Source organism: Argiope bruennichi, chromosome 4, assembly GCF_947563725.1.
Source record: "Argiope bruennichi chromosome 4, qqArgBrue1.1, whole genome shotgun sequence".
NCBI lineage: Eukaryota > Metazoa > Arthropoda > Arachnida > Araneae > Araneidae > Argiope > Argiope bruennichi.
The window spans coordinates 29,178,234-29,194,343 of NC_079154.1; the positions used below are offsets into that span (position 1 = coordinate 29,178,234).

General features: G+C 27.6%; 1 protein-coding gene across 1 annotated transcript; it reads right to left on the bottom strand.

The window, feature by feature from the left end:
• Positions 1-11,410: 11,410 nt before the first annotated feature.
• On the bottom strand, positions 11,411-13,395 carry LOC129966166 (zinc finger protein Xfin-like). Its single transcript, XM_056080561.1, has one exon. The coding sequence runs from the start codon at positions 13,228-13,230 to the stop codon at positions 11,581-11,583; it is 1,650 nt and encodes a 549-aa protein (XP_055936536.1). The 5' UTR covers positions 13,231-13,395; the 3' UTR covers positions 11,411-11,580.
• Positions 13,396-16,110: the final 2,715 nt, after the last annotated feature.

Sequence of the window (16,110 nt, forward strand, 5' to 3'; positions counted from 1 at the left end):
GATATAAAATGATGAGAGCATGCATATGTTCATTTAGCATGACACGTCCTTCTGGCGCAATCTGTGTTTCTATCTATATGCTTCAATCTAGAATGAAATCAATCTAGAAGTATATTTTATAAAACCTTTTGAATTTAGATCCAACTTTCATTTTATATAGCTCCTGATATAAAATGATGAGAGCATGCACATGTTAATTTAGCATGACACGTCCTTCTGGCGCAATCTGTGTTTCTATCTATATGCTTCAATCTAGAATGAATTCAATCTAGAAGTATATTTTATAAAACCTTTTGAATTTAGACCCAACTTTCATTTTATATAGCTCCTGATATAAAATGATGAGAGCATGCACATGTTCATTTAGCATGACACGTCCTTCTGGCGCAATCTGTGTTTCTATCTATATGCTTCAATCAAGAATGAATTCAATCTAGAAGTATATTTTATAAAACCTTTTGAATTTAGATCCAACTTTCATTTTATATAGCTCATGATATAAAATGATGAGAGCATGCATATGTTCATTTAGCATGACACGTCCTTCTGGCGCAATCTGTGTTTCTATCTATATGCTTCAATCTAGAATGAATTCAATCTAGAAGTATATTTTATAAAACCTTTTGAATTTAGATCCAACTTTCATTTTATATAGCTCCTGATATAAAATGATGAGAGCATGCACATGTTCATTTAGCATGACACGTCCTTCTGGCGCAATCTGTGTTTCTATCTATATGCTTCAATCTAGAATGAATTCAATCTAGAAGTATATTTTATAAAACCTTTTGAATTTAGATCCAACTTTCATTTTATATAGCTCCTGATATAAAATGAGGAGAGCATGCACATGTTCATTTAGCATGACACGTCCTTCTGGCGCAATCCGTGTTTCTATCTATATGCTTCAATCTAGAATGAATTCAATCTAGAAGTGTATTTTATAAAACCCTTTGAATTTAGATCCAACTTTCATTTTATATAGCTCCTGATATAAAATGAGGAGAGCATGCATATGTTCATTTAGCATGACACGTCCTTCTGGCGCAATCTGTGTTTCTATCTATATGCTTCAATCTAGAATGAAATATAACCCTACTTTTTCTAAAATTAGATATCAGAGAAAGATTGTATGACTTTTGCGTACGAATCATAAAACTGTCAATCAGTTGTCTCGTTTACAATGCGGTTGTGTTACTGATCAAAATCAGTTCTAGAAGAGGTTACAACATCTTAAACGTTATCTAAAAGTGTTATATTTGGCGAGAGTTAGCCTGATGTTTGACACAATTTCGAATACTTAACGATACGTTCATTAATATAATTTCATGCGTTTTAATACTATAGGAGTAATTTCCACTTTGCTTTTTATGAAAGATGGATTGCTTTTCAATGTATTTATTTAAAAATGTAAGATAAAAACATTGAGGAATGATATTTCTGCTCATATAAATAGTATACCCACTTCGAAATAATAATCATTTTTTCTAGATTTCAGATATAAATGCATTACTTTACATAAATATAACGTTTTGAATTAAACGAAAGACTTTGCGTTTCATTAATATTTGATTTATTTCTTCTTCATTCGTTTGTTTAATTCAATACTTTCGAACATTAAAATATGTTATTTAAATATAAGCACTTAAAAAAGTTGTTTCTTAAATTTAAAGTACAATTAAATGAGGTTAGTGGTATTGGAATGATTTGTAAGGAGGGAAAACTTGCAAAAGCAATTCTTGAAATTCCGTAAGTAGTAAGAAAAGCTTCCAATTACGGATGTTAAGTTTCCATGCTATATCAATTTTTAAAAAATCAGTTTCCAGAGTAGAAAGCCATTACAAATTTAAAATTTTCTGTTTGTCATCGTAGATATAATTTAAATATTGTTACATTTTTTTTTTTTTAAATCTGTACTCTGATAAAGATAAATTATTTGTTCATTGTATGACTTGGCATTTTGTATATGAAATATTGTAAGTATACGGTGCATAAAATAAGCAACTTACTAAATCAGAAGTATATTAATATTTTGCTAACTGATCATTTGTATCTGCGAACATTTGTAGGAGATATTAGCTGAATTCAAATTTAATTTTCTTCTAGTTGCACTATTTATTAAACCATAATCCAAATCTACTGTTAAAAAATAAAATAGAATTATGAAAACTGATTTTTACATTAATATATGTAGTATATGTTCTTCAGTAACTTTAATTTTATTGAAGATCGTTCTTATATTTACAATAAATCATTAAAAATAGTTTTGAATGAAGTTGTGGTAATACACTCTTCAACAATATACATCTACACCTTAATTGAAATGTTTACTGATTAGCTATGCGTTTTTTCCATATTTTAATCAATGTAATTATTTCTTATTTCAGAAGAATTCATGGCCGTTTTAAACCTTCCAGGGGCCCTGAGATAATGCAAATCTCAAAGCTCTTTTTCTCTCCAAATTTTTTAATTGATTTTAATTTAATTTTTATTCAGCAATTTTAAGTAATAAATTTTGAAAACTGAAGTCTCAATATTATGTCCCTTTCTAAGAAGTCCATTTCAATATTGTACAAATAAAAAAAGTGCACAGTCAAAACGTAAAATTAATTTTAAGCAAAATATCGAAAACAAAAGACAACTTTCTATAACACTCTAAACAATATTGTAAAAGGAGGAAATATATTTTTTTAAACTGTAAAGCCTCAAATTTTTTAGAATTATAAAACAGCATAACGAATAACTTGTAAATGGTAATTAGGAGTATTACTAGAATAAAATTCGAAAATTAATTTAATAAATACTTGATTATGACTTGAATAAATTGACTGCAGGGCCGTCTGTCATAAATGAAAGTATAAAACTAAATACCTTTCTACAACTACTAAAAATTATCAAGAGCTGAGTGTAGTATTCTTTGTTGCTTTTTTTTAACTAATCTCTCTTTGTTAAGATTTGTCATTTAATCAGACTCGTCATATTTAAATACTTCTTCATCCAATTAGAATATTATGTTAACTTACCTGCATATGCATTTTGCGATTAATATTTATCATATGTATTCTTTATAAGCCTCTTATGCATTCTACTTTCAAAATTTACATCGTCAATGGAAAAATAAGAGAATACAGCGTTTCAAAATTATCTAAATTTTAACAATGTCACAAAAGATAAAAGAAATCACACTAAGAATATTTTTAAATAATATTCAATACATTGCGATATTATAAAAATCAAATAAATAGTAAATTCGGGAAAAGTTTAAAAAATGCTTTCTTACGTATTATTATTCCATTTTCAATTGTAATGTTCCATTAAAATATCCCGAATTTTATTTTTAATTCATAAAATAAAATAAGGACTGATTTAGGAACTTAAATAACAAAATACCTGATAACATACGCGCGCACACACACACAAAGGAGGGGGGAGGGGAGGGAATGGAAAAATTTGACTTTAAACACGGAAGCATATACTTTAAATTTCACAGGTATTTCCAAATTTTTCGTTTAAAATTATTCAAAAATTAAAGTGTGGAATATTCAGACTTTAATCTAGAAGTTTTAATTAACAAAATTAGATTTTCTTCCAAGAATAAAAATGAATGTATATATATGCGTCTATCAATCTATTTAAAATATCAACCATTGGATGTAGAGATACTAAATTTAACACACGTATATTTGGGAGAAAGAAATATGCAATTCAGTGTATTTAAAAATATTAATACAAAAAATAATGTTATCTCTAATGTAAATTAACTTAAAATTTTTAAAACAACATTCATTTTATTGGTTTATCAGTCCTTGCGTATTTTTATTCTGTAAAAAGAATACAGATCTTAGATAGCATGTATGTTTTATAGTCAAGATCTTCCGTTTATATTTACGTATGAAAAGATAAAGTTTTCATATAAACAAGAATACTAGATTTTTAAATATAAGATAAAATGTATTTTTATAACTATATCAGGCTTCTTAAGTTATTTATTTCATGTGTTTATGAATTACTTATTTGATTACCAGATTTATCAAAAGCTTTGAACAGATTTAATTTCAAATAGTAGCAAATTTATCAACTGTTAAATTCTCTTATTGACTTGTGTGTTATTAATTAGCTGAAATGTACATTTAAATAATCCACTTATCTTAAAACAATTGGAATCTTTTTTTATGGTAATAGTTAAGTTCAGGTGTTTCTGTTTCAGATTTTCTTTTAAACTTTATTGATTTTCATTTCAGAACTATATTTAGCATACTTTGACTGTGAATGAATAATGCAGAGAATTGATATGATTTGCAAGTAAAAACTATTTTTTACTGTAAATTTTTAGAAAGTTATCACGGAAAAAAGTCAATATTTCTCTTAATTTTTGATTAATTAAAATTCTAATTAAAAATTCAAAAAATCACTTTCCTACCATCCAAAGTATATATTTGCCAAATTTGATAGGCAGACGACCTGGTGTGTACAGAGCCAGTATACAGACATAGAGACAAAAGTCTTTTCCTTGTGTTTTAAGTATCAAAATGTAGTTAAAATATCAATACATTTTTTCGCCAAATACTTTTCCCAACAGAAAACATATGTTTTAGGAAACCTAGACTAATCACTCCCTACCCCCTTTTTTTCAAAGAGCTACGCATGATTTATTGTCCTTTTATGATCTGTACGCAAATGGTTGTACGCATTTGCCCAGCATACTACCCAGTACGCACTACCCAGAGAAATTCAATCTCATTAAAAAATAGACTCAAATATTGACAAGCTTCTGATGGTCAGTAAAAAAACTGATTTTTTTTTTTTTTTACAAATACTTTTGTAAATTTTTAACAATGAAAGAAAAAGCCAACATCTGAATGAAAAAGAAGCACAATAGTACTTAATTTTCTTTAATTAGATGTAAAATTAATTATAGGAGTTATTTTGCAGCCAAATTAGAGAAATTGCGCTTGCTCCCCCCCCCCCGTCGGCCAATCTCTGCAGCCGCCTCTGAGCAGCAAAACTTTCCGATTTCATTGTCTCACTTTTTTTTAAGCGTCTGCATTTTCCGTTATTATTTTTTGTAGTTTATATTTCACCAAACGATACCATTATCACAACCAGTGGGAGTGCTTTCCCCACAACTTTCTCGTATATTCTCTAATAAAAGTATTGTCTTAGAAAACGCCTTGTATGGCATTGGCGCACTATAGTTACGAAATATTAAACTTTGGCGTGAATTTAGCATCTCTACTAAATTTATCGTGTGATCCTTGGCGATTACTCCCTGGTATGTGAAAGGTATGAGAACTTTATGCATCGGTAAATCGAATTTGTATTTCAAACACGTTTTTACCAATTGATTGAAGAACTGCCCATGTAGTCACAAAATCCCATAGTAAATTTGATATATTTAAGTCATTGCGTTTAAGTGTTTCTGAAAGCATCGACTGACAGACGGTTATCCCCATGTTGATTTGCAGCAAAATTTTTTAGGTGTTTGCATCGTAGATATTAAAACTTTGTACCAAATTTTATATATCTAGCTCTCTTCGTTTTGCAGTTATCGTGTTAACTTGTATTGGAATAGCGGGTCAAGCACACTTTGCTTGAACAAAAATCTACAGAAATCCATAAATTTGGTGTAAAGACTGTAAAACAAATTTCATTGCTCAGCAGTTATCATAGACAACATCAGTTCAAAGAATTTTTGAGTTATCTTTATCATAAATAGACAGACAGACAGACATTTCCAAAAATGTCATTTTCGAATTCAGGGATGTGTTAACCCTCTGGCTGCGAAATTTTTAAAATCACTGTTTAGAGGCCTTGTTTGCAAATAAATTCAAATATTTTCACATAAAGTGAACTTATACTATATGTTACACGATAATAAGATGTAATAAAAATCTGTAATCGTAAAAATAAACACTTTAAACTGTGAAAAATGCGGGATGCAGTAGAAAATGGACTGATTGCCAATCCGCGGGAAAAGCAGCTGGAGAGTTAAGCATGATTTACCAAAATCTGGAGTTCGAATTTTTTGACGATTACAATACTTACTCTATACTTTGTACGTGATGAGAAAGGAAAAGACGTGTAAAGTCATAATAATTTTTTTTTTGTCGTTTTCATTTTGATATCAGTGACATTTATCATGTCATGGGCATTAACTTCCGGATACTGCTTGTCCGCAATAAATTAGATATGGTGATAATTTTTCCACTGCTGTTTTGAATGCTAATATAACACATAGAAACTTCACAGTTTCTAAATTATTTCCTCTAAGAGCGCGAATGCTGAACCGAATCTCAATCGAGAACCGATATAAAAACGATAAATTAAATACCTAAATTATAATATGACTGAAATATCATAAATCATGCAAGAAATTGTGGTGAAAAAGTAAATTTTCATGGATGGAAGTAATTTTTTTTTCTATTTTTAGAAGTAAATCTATATAATATAAAAGATAACTAATAAAAAGTGTAGTTGATTTAAAACAGCCAGCACAAGGTGAAGCATTGAAAACTAGATACATAAAATTTCAAAATCGAAAGAACTTCTCAAAAACGGCACTGATGATCCTATGTCAAAGAACTTTCGGTCCCTCAAAATTTTAAATGTAAACTGTCTTTAACTGACGCTTGCGCAGAAATGCGGATGGTCTTCGTTAATGAATATCCGCAAAAGACTGATTTTCATTGGTTGCCTAAATTGTTTCATATGACTCGTGAAAAAAGACAAAAAAATAAGACAAGGATTCTTTTTTAAGAAATTCTAGTTTCAGATTAAATTTTTCTGACTTTGTCCGATTTTCTGTTGGTTGTCTAACGACCCTGTTTAAATTAAATGACAGGTCTTTAATGGCATATGGCAGTGATGATAATGATAACAGCCAACCGGAAGACCAAAATTTAAAAATAAAATAAAAGAGTCCAAATAAAAACAAACAATTTTATTTCAATATTAGGTTAAACTATGCAAAAGGAAATAAACTTTTCCTTCTGCAAAACCGATATGGTTTACCGTCATACATTAAGGACATTGATTGTACATCAAAACATGATAAATATGAAAGAACAATGTTTTTGCTTGCTCTGCTAATAATGTACGACTGAAGATGCTGCAATAAAAAGTTTTTATTGCTCTTTTAATTAAGCAACAATATAAAATGCTATGATATACATACATTAGGTTCATATTATAAACTTCATATTAATTTTATATGCTTTATTTGAAGATAAAATTTACTTGGTTTATCAGATTTTCTTTATAACATAATTATTCAATATTAGAAAAAATATGTTATATGCAGTCTTTCACACACACAAAATTTCAGGATAAAGGAAGGGGAAAAAAAACCCGAATAACTTTTATTTAAAATTTTCAATAGACAGACAGATACAAGAACAAGACATCACACATAAACTAAGTAATTTTTGTGCACAACATACAGCTGATATCAAACAGACATGAAAAATAATCTTAACTTAACCTTTAAAATTTTTTTTAAACATGTGTATTAAAACACGATTAATAATTTGTGTTTAACATTGTTGTGATACATCATTTTCATATTGATAGTTTCCTCAACTAATATGTTCTTTTCTTACACTAAACTAATCATACATTATTACAAATATGTTATAAAATTATAAAATTTTTTAAATTCAAACTTTTTTATTATTATTACATAAATCTTAATAAAAAACAGTAAAAAGAGCAACTTTACAATAATTAAATCATATCACAAAAATTTGATGATAATACAACTAATCTGGTAAAAATTCCATATAAGATACTTTATTATAACAAAATGATAATATTTTTAACAATTTGTCATCTGGCACACTAATGCAAAGATTATATTCTTTACCAGTATTTATGGTTAGAGTTTACAAACCAATGCAAGCATTTCAATATTAACAAATAAACAATCATATTCAATTAATAATTTAGTAAAATTTCTGAATAGATAAGCAAAACCCTTTCAGGGAGGTGAATTATATTAATATTGAACAATAATAATCAAATAATCTGGCAATTTTCAATCTTTACAGTATTTTTTATAGAAAGATAAAATTATGATAAGGGCATGACAAATACATTATAAAAAAATTTAGAAAAATTAACTTCTACACGCTAAATAGAAAAAAAAAATCAATTTTATTAATATAGGGTTTTTTAAATTGTATATTATAAGGTTTTCTGAGAACTAAAATACCTCAACAATAAAGGGTTTTTCCCCCCCTCCCCAATTTGCAATATTAATGAACAAATACAATTCAAACAATTTTGATTTAAAAATCATAAAAATTTTGCTGAGAAAATGGTTAAAAATTATAAAAGTTTTATCACTAATAAAGGATTCCTGTTCTAGATTATTTTCTAATTTTAGTGTCTTGAAAAATTTTTTTCTACAAACAAAAGAGGGCTACAAAAAAAAAAAAAAAAAAAAAAAAACACTGTAAGTGATAAACATATATAAATAATTTAAGATATTTTGATATTGTTTCAAATTATTGATATTTATTGTGAAAATAAGATGGTAATTTTTTTGTTCCAAAAAAAAAAAAAAGTAATATAAGACAAAAAAAAAAAGAAAAAGAAATGAAAAGTAAGCAAGACAAAAAAAAAAAAAAAAAAAAGTATGAGCAGAAAATATACTAAATGAATAACTGTCAATAAAATTCTGACAAACAATTTTAAATTTGCATTATTAATGGCATTCATAACAATGAGAAGAGATTTTGATCCTTCGCAGCTTTCAATATATATTTATTTAAAACAAAATATTACAAAATCTATCTTCTTTTAATAAGGTGTATACTACATATTGAACTTTTAAATACTTAGTGTTGCCTTTAAACAGCAAACCTGATTTTTGCCTTCTAAAATATTGCGAGAATGAATTGAAATTCTAGTCTCTTGATGTAAATAAGGCACATACTTAAAATGTCATTAAATCAATTGTAACTTATTCATGACAGTATGAGTGCTAATAAAAAAATACATTGATATTTTCATTTGGTACTACAAGTCTATTTTGTTTTGTTTGTATGATTAAGAATACCATACCGTATAAAATTAAAACTAGCTACTTGAAAATTAAGGTAACTTAAATCCACAACCTTGTTCACAATTTTTCTTTTAATTCAACTAAAGATAGTGTTACTGATTAACAACAAATTGTTTCTTAGCTATAAACCACACTTAAAACAAAATATGACTTTTAAGGGCAGTTTCTCTATGATTTATTCAAGAAATAAAAATAAAATTTTAAAAAAAAACATTTAAAAACAAATTTTTTTAAAAAGCAGACATTTAAGATATAAAACATTTTTTTAAATAAGCCACTTACTAGTTTCAGTTGATTGATAAAGCATTGTTTTCCAATTTTTAATAACATTAAACAAGAAAAGTCTATTTTACAATTTCAACACTCTTAACAATATACAATATAAATATCATAATACATTTTTGATTATTATGACCAAATATGTTCTAGTAAAAAAATTTAATAAACATGTTTCAGAATATTGCATTTTAGGCACCAGAAAAATAAGTTCAATTTTAAAAAAAATGTGTTTATTTGAAAGTAACCTAATTATATGACAATAAAATAAATATTTTAAAATTTAAAACCAATAAATGGTAAAATTAAAGAACACAGTACAAATTTACCACCACACATATCAAATAATAGAAAACTTATCATTAATTAAAGAATACAGTTAGTTTACCATATTTGGCAATTTAAAAACCATAAAAAATTTACAGTTTGGTGACAGTATCATACCCTTTAATTTAATCCCAATAAATGCTTAGGAACATATGAAATGATATCAGTGTCATCATAAAATTTTTGCATAAAATATCATTATTCAATGCAAGTATTAATCTAGAAATATATATTATTTACAATATTATAGCATATACTATGATGAGTGATTTGAAATAATCAACTATCTGAAGAAGTTTTAATATCAAAATTTCCAAGATGAATTATAAGATTTATAGTTTCCCTATTTACATATATATGTTTGCTCATCACAAAATTAGCAGAATTTTACACTTGCTTCTAAAGTTAAAGTGACAGAGAAGTAACTGACATTATTAATTAATCAGGAAAGAAATGTTTAAATTGAAATTTTTCTTTTTAAAGGTAAAAGTTTTTATAGGTTGTCATTATTATAATCTATAAATTTGGAATACTTCTGTTATCAGAGTTGCTGACAAAGCTTGCACAACTTTGTGACAGCTCTGTTACAAAACAGCATCAGTATTTGTATTTACTGTTCTGTTAATAACAGCAAAACAATTTTCTAAAGTTTAAACAATCATAGTCAATACAAGAATCCTTTCGTCTCATCTTGTATTTTACTTGTGAATTAGTTTTCCTACCTTGCACCCAATTACTCCAATTTTTTTAAAAAACAATACTGAACATTTGAAATAGCTATTTATCTTATAGCTAAAATAGAAAGGAAATATATATATATATATTAAATATAATTTTCATAGAAAATTATGTGATGGAATCCCAATAATACAGAAAAATTAAAGTCTCCTTAAGAAACTCATTTTAAAATTAACTATAAATATGATTGAAGAAAAAAATACATTATTCAAATAGGAAGGATTGTCACAGCTATAAAGTAGTGTAATTGCACAGTTAGCTCAAAAAGAGTCATTAACTAAAGAGAAAAGTAACTTATATTCTGAAATAGAATAAAAATGAGAACAAACAAAACAATAAGAATAAAAATATATGTGGTAAACATTATCTATTTTTGATAATAATATTTGAGTCTCATTTTATTTTTCACTGAAGAATTATTACTTCTCTATAATACGTGGCAGCTCAGCTTTTAAATTAAGACAAAAATGTTGAATAAAAGGTTAAAATAATTATTTTATCATAATAATTAGGCTTAGAATAAATGAATGATTTTGGGGTCTAACTACATATTTACTAAATTTAGTGATTGATTATTACTATTATTAATTACAAGCAGATTTCTAAATTCAATTATATAAAAATTTATAGTTGATTGAACAAAAGCATAAATTATTCAAATTCTTAATAACTTAATGTTGAAATTAAAAAAAAAAATCAAATTAAGGGAAATATACACTCACACAAACAAACAATCATGAGCTTATTTTTGAACTGTTTTCTAAAAATAAAATGTCATAAGTAAGACTTCATTGATTATACATATTATTCATGTAAAGAAAGTAAATTTAAATCTTCTTCTTGGCTTCTACAGTAATGAAATAAATTTTGTTTAAATGAAATTCCTTATTAAAAAAAAATCTCAAACAATAATCATATATACTGCTGAATCCACAGTAATAAAAATCATGTTTTCAACAGTGAAATGTAAAGCAAACTATACTAATTTATATACGCACAACAAGCATATAAAAAGATCATTGTCAAATGTACAAGGAAACTAATCCGAGAATCTTGTGCTTTTACTTGTTAAAAATGCACTGAATGAATAAAAACATTCACACTTCTTTTTAATGCAAAACCATATTGATTAGTAACTAATTGTTTGAACTATTGCATAAGGTTAAAAATGTAATTCAACGTAAAACCAAGTATATATATTCAACTTTAGGCTCTGGTGGCAAGAGTCCATTTTTGGCATCTAGGGCTTTTTGACTACATTCCACAAACATTCGCCCTTCCTCAGTTCCTATATGAATTTTACAGTGCTCTCTCAATCCCTGTCGATCAACAAATCTTGCATCACATATTCCACATACTTCTGGAGTATGAGAATGTACATGCTTAACATAAGCACCTCGCCTACCAGTAAATTCTTCATTACAAAATTCACATATCAATGTTTGGATAATTTTTTCCTTTTTAGATCGCTTTGATTTCTTTTCTGTAATTTCTCCATTTTCATGTTTCATAATATGCTTCTTTAAACATGTTTCACCAGCAAAACGCTTGCCACAAATTTCACAAGCAAAATCTTTACTTCGTTGTTTTCTTTCAACACCAATAGCCAGTTTTTCACTATCATCATCATCATTGATTTTTCTAGCCACATGGAATAATAGATGCTTCTTAAGGCGCCGTTTAGAATGAAATATTTTGTCACAAATTTCACAAGAGTATTCTCCTGGTTCTTCCACCTCAAATTTAGGTTTCTTTTCATTTTCTTTCTTCATATGAACAATATTATGTTCTTGCAATTCTTCTGAGGAACAGAATTTCTCATCACATTTAGTAAATTTTTGTAAACTGTCATCATCATTTTCGGTATCTTCGTCACCTCTATCAGACAAGCCTTCTTCATCTTTATGATTTTTCATATGCTTTGTAAGTGTCTGTTTTGAAAAACAGACAAAATTACAATTGCCACATGTATACGATTGTTGTATATTAATTTTTGAAAGGCGAGGTTTTTTAGGTTGTGATATATATTCATCACATTCTTCCTCATGAAAAGAATTATCATCAGAAAATTCTTCATATGGGCTGTCATAAGATTCTGCTAAATGGATAGCTTCATGTCCTTCTAAAGCACTTTTACGAGCAAAGTTTTTACCACAAATACTACAAACATGTTTTTTATCATGAGTTTCAGACTCTTGAACTTCAAGATTTGGTTTTTTAATTGTTTTTGATAATGAAGGAAAAGTGGCTTTACAATTGGATTTCTTTATATGTTTGTCCAAACAAGCCTGATAAGCAAAACTTTTGTTACAAATATGGCATGATAACTTTTTAGATGAAAAAGTTTTAGATACACTTTGCTCAGAAGAATCATCAACAGAGATATCCATTTTATTAGCATTCCTTTTATTAGTATTTTTTACTTTGTGTGTTGCCGCATGCTTTTTTAATTCTGTGGAGTTTTCAAAGCATTCTGGACAGTCATCACAGGGGAAAGTTTTCAAGAAAGAATGTTCCTTTGCAGTATGTCTGAATAGCAACCTTTTGGAACTAAAACATTCGTTACACATATCACACACATATCCATCATTTTTCTTTGCTAATCTAAGATTGTATGTTTTGGATTCATCACTTTCGTTGTCTTTTGAACAGTTAATACATACATAAGGCGCACCATTAGCATGCAGCAAAGTATGGCGTTTGAGTTGAATTTTCAAAGAAAAACTCTGCCCGCAAGTGATACAGACATGCGGTTTTGCATCCGAATCAAACTGATCACCTTCGTTGTTCAAAACATATGATTTGTGGCACACTTCACAAGCCATAACAAACTATAAAGATAACTTCATTACAATTTATAACTAATTCACAGACAAAACAAATGGCATGCTAAATTTCAGATTTACAAATTTTCTATCAATATACAAATAAATGTGATAAAAAATTAAAATTAATCAGAAATGTGAAAGATTTGACAATTAAATTTTAAATTTAATGCATTTCACTTCATAACAGAGAAAAGCGTCATAATACAACTAAAGTTACAGTTAAAATTAAGAAGAATATGCAAGGGAAGAAATTCGATTTGACATGCTTTTTTGAACGGAATCGGATTTAAGCCACCTCAAGGCGTGTAGGCAAAGTAAATCTTAGGCCTCTTTCTCCCCCTCTAAATTTTCAAAATAATTTTTTTTGTGAATATAGGTAATTTCAAGTAGCAAATTTTGACAAACTAAAATAGCAAATCCTTTAACTACAAATATGACGCATAAAAGAATATAAGAAAGGGAAATTCAATAATAATTTTAAATAGGATAATAAAAGTAATAACAAAACTTTTCTTAACATAATCTAAATGATATTTAGTAATAGGATCGATAATATCACTAAAATTATGAAACAACACATTTTTTTAAAATTTGCATTTCCTAATTAATCAGGATTTTTCATAAAATAAAGTTCCGAAATTAACGTTAACAATACTTGTCATTAATTTGAATAAATTTGATTGCACGGCTTTTTTCAATCAAATGAAAACATCAAGTTAAATAATTTTTTAAATAATCTCACTTGTTTGGGGCTTTCTAAAGTTGGTGGTAGGACGGTAGGTGGGTGACTCTAGGCATTTTCTTATTTAATAATTTGACCTCGCTTTTGGAGTAGGGAGCCATATTTCACGCTGACACATTCTTGCAGAAATATATTAGTGTCTCTTCTTCTTTGAATATAAACACTTCATTTAGGATGGTACACAATATTATTTTTTGAGAACCTCTGCATTACGGAGTATCGATGACGAATATTTTAAGAGCGGTTATTACGTAACCAATATCAAAAAGTCACAAATATAATTGATCAATACTTTTCAAAGATGGGTGTGATTCAAATCCTTAATACGATCTTACTGGTGATATTTCGCTTACAGGTTTTGGATCACGATAGAAAGTAAAAATCGATACGATATCACTGAAATTTGCAGGAGCGGTGACTTCACTGGAAAGTAACAATCTATACGATCTGTCCAATGGAAGCTCTCGAAAGAAATCTGTGATTGGATTGAAATGTGAACGGACCGGTTATTGGAATTATCGTATCGTATCATTGAATTGCATATCACTGAAATTTATCGGAGCAGTGATTTCACCGGAAAGTGCGAGGCTTCACTGGAAAGTGCGAAGTCACCGCTCCACTTTACGGGAGTGACCGATATTCGTATTTGATGATGCACTATTCCATACAGATCATTTTTTAATTGCTCGTGACATGATTGATTTTGATTACATGTATTCTGTTTACTGTTGACGCCATCTATTGGTAGAATATAGGACTAAAGTAAACATTTTAAAGAAATAACATATATTTTTAACTCACCTTTTCCAGAAAATGGTTCACTCTAATAAATAAATTAAATAAATAGTTTTGAGAAAAAAAATAAAATTTAAGAAGTAAGCTGAAACATATAAATTAATTCAATCACACGTTATTTAAATTAGTAAATTGTATTAATCACAATTAATAAATTTTATATTTACTATTAAGTAATAATTTTTAATTAATAATATGATTGAAATAACAGATATTTGGAACGCATATTTAAAAATAACAATAGCAATATTATTTGTTATTCAAAAAAATCAGGGATTATGCATCTCTATTACGGAGTAAGCGGACAGATAAAACTAAATGATGACATGTATTACCTTCACCTATCGCTCTAAACTAGATTTGCATTTACTATACATAATTATCCATACAAGCTTTACAAATATATAATATTATCAAACTATTCCGAAGTTAAAAAAAAGATTGAACACAATGGTAATAAGAAAAAGTACAAAAATAAAATAACACATTTTATTTGATATTCATCAACTCAATTACCACTCTATACATAACTGGATGCACCGTCACTCATAAGTGAGCACTCAATCATCAAAAAATTTATTTGTTCAAAGGCTCATTGTCAAAGCCTGTCTTATCGTATTTCATATGCCCATAAAACACTTTTCAGCTAATAAAAAATTTAAGAGACAAACAATTAGAGAAATTTCTCCTTCCTATCTTTTGTACACATTCTTTATAAGATTTATAATTTGAAATGTAATTTTTAAAATCAATGTTTAGAATGAATTAATTTTCACAGAAAAAACATTACATACATACATTTTTTTCTTCTTCTTACGAATGAAATTCTATTTAATTTCTAGTTTCATTTATTTTGATTTATGGTATGGCTGATATCACATACACTAATTTTCTTCGATAGGACCCTATTAACAAAAAATTCAGCCGCATTGTTACGATATCTATGCGATGTTGGCCTGCATTCAGAATATCGGCTAACATCGTGAAGATATCGTACAATACTTTGTGCTAATAGGAGAAGCATTATATCAAAACATTTGAAGGCGAAGAGAAAACTTAGCGAATGTGATCTCTCCGCTCCCTGAAACATTTTCGCATTCTCTAATGAAGGTTTTATCCCATTGATACTCCGTATAAAAATTTGGAGATTGAGCAAGGTCCACATACCACAAGATCTCATATTTCCATTTTCGCATGCTTCTAATATAGAGAAGAAATTCAAATATGTATTTTGAACGATCTTTATTTCTTACGTTGGACTAATTTTGGGCATATTTGATACAGATCTATAGTTATAATCAGAAAATATCACACCTAGTTTTATTTTCATTTATTTAATT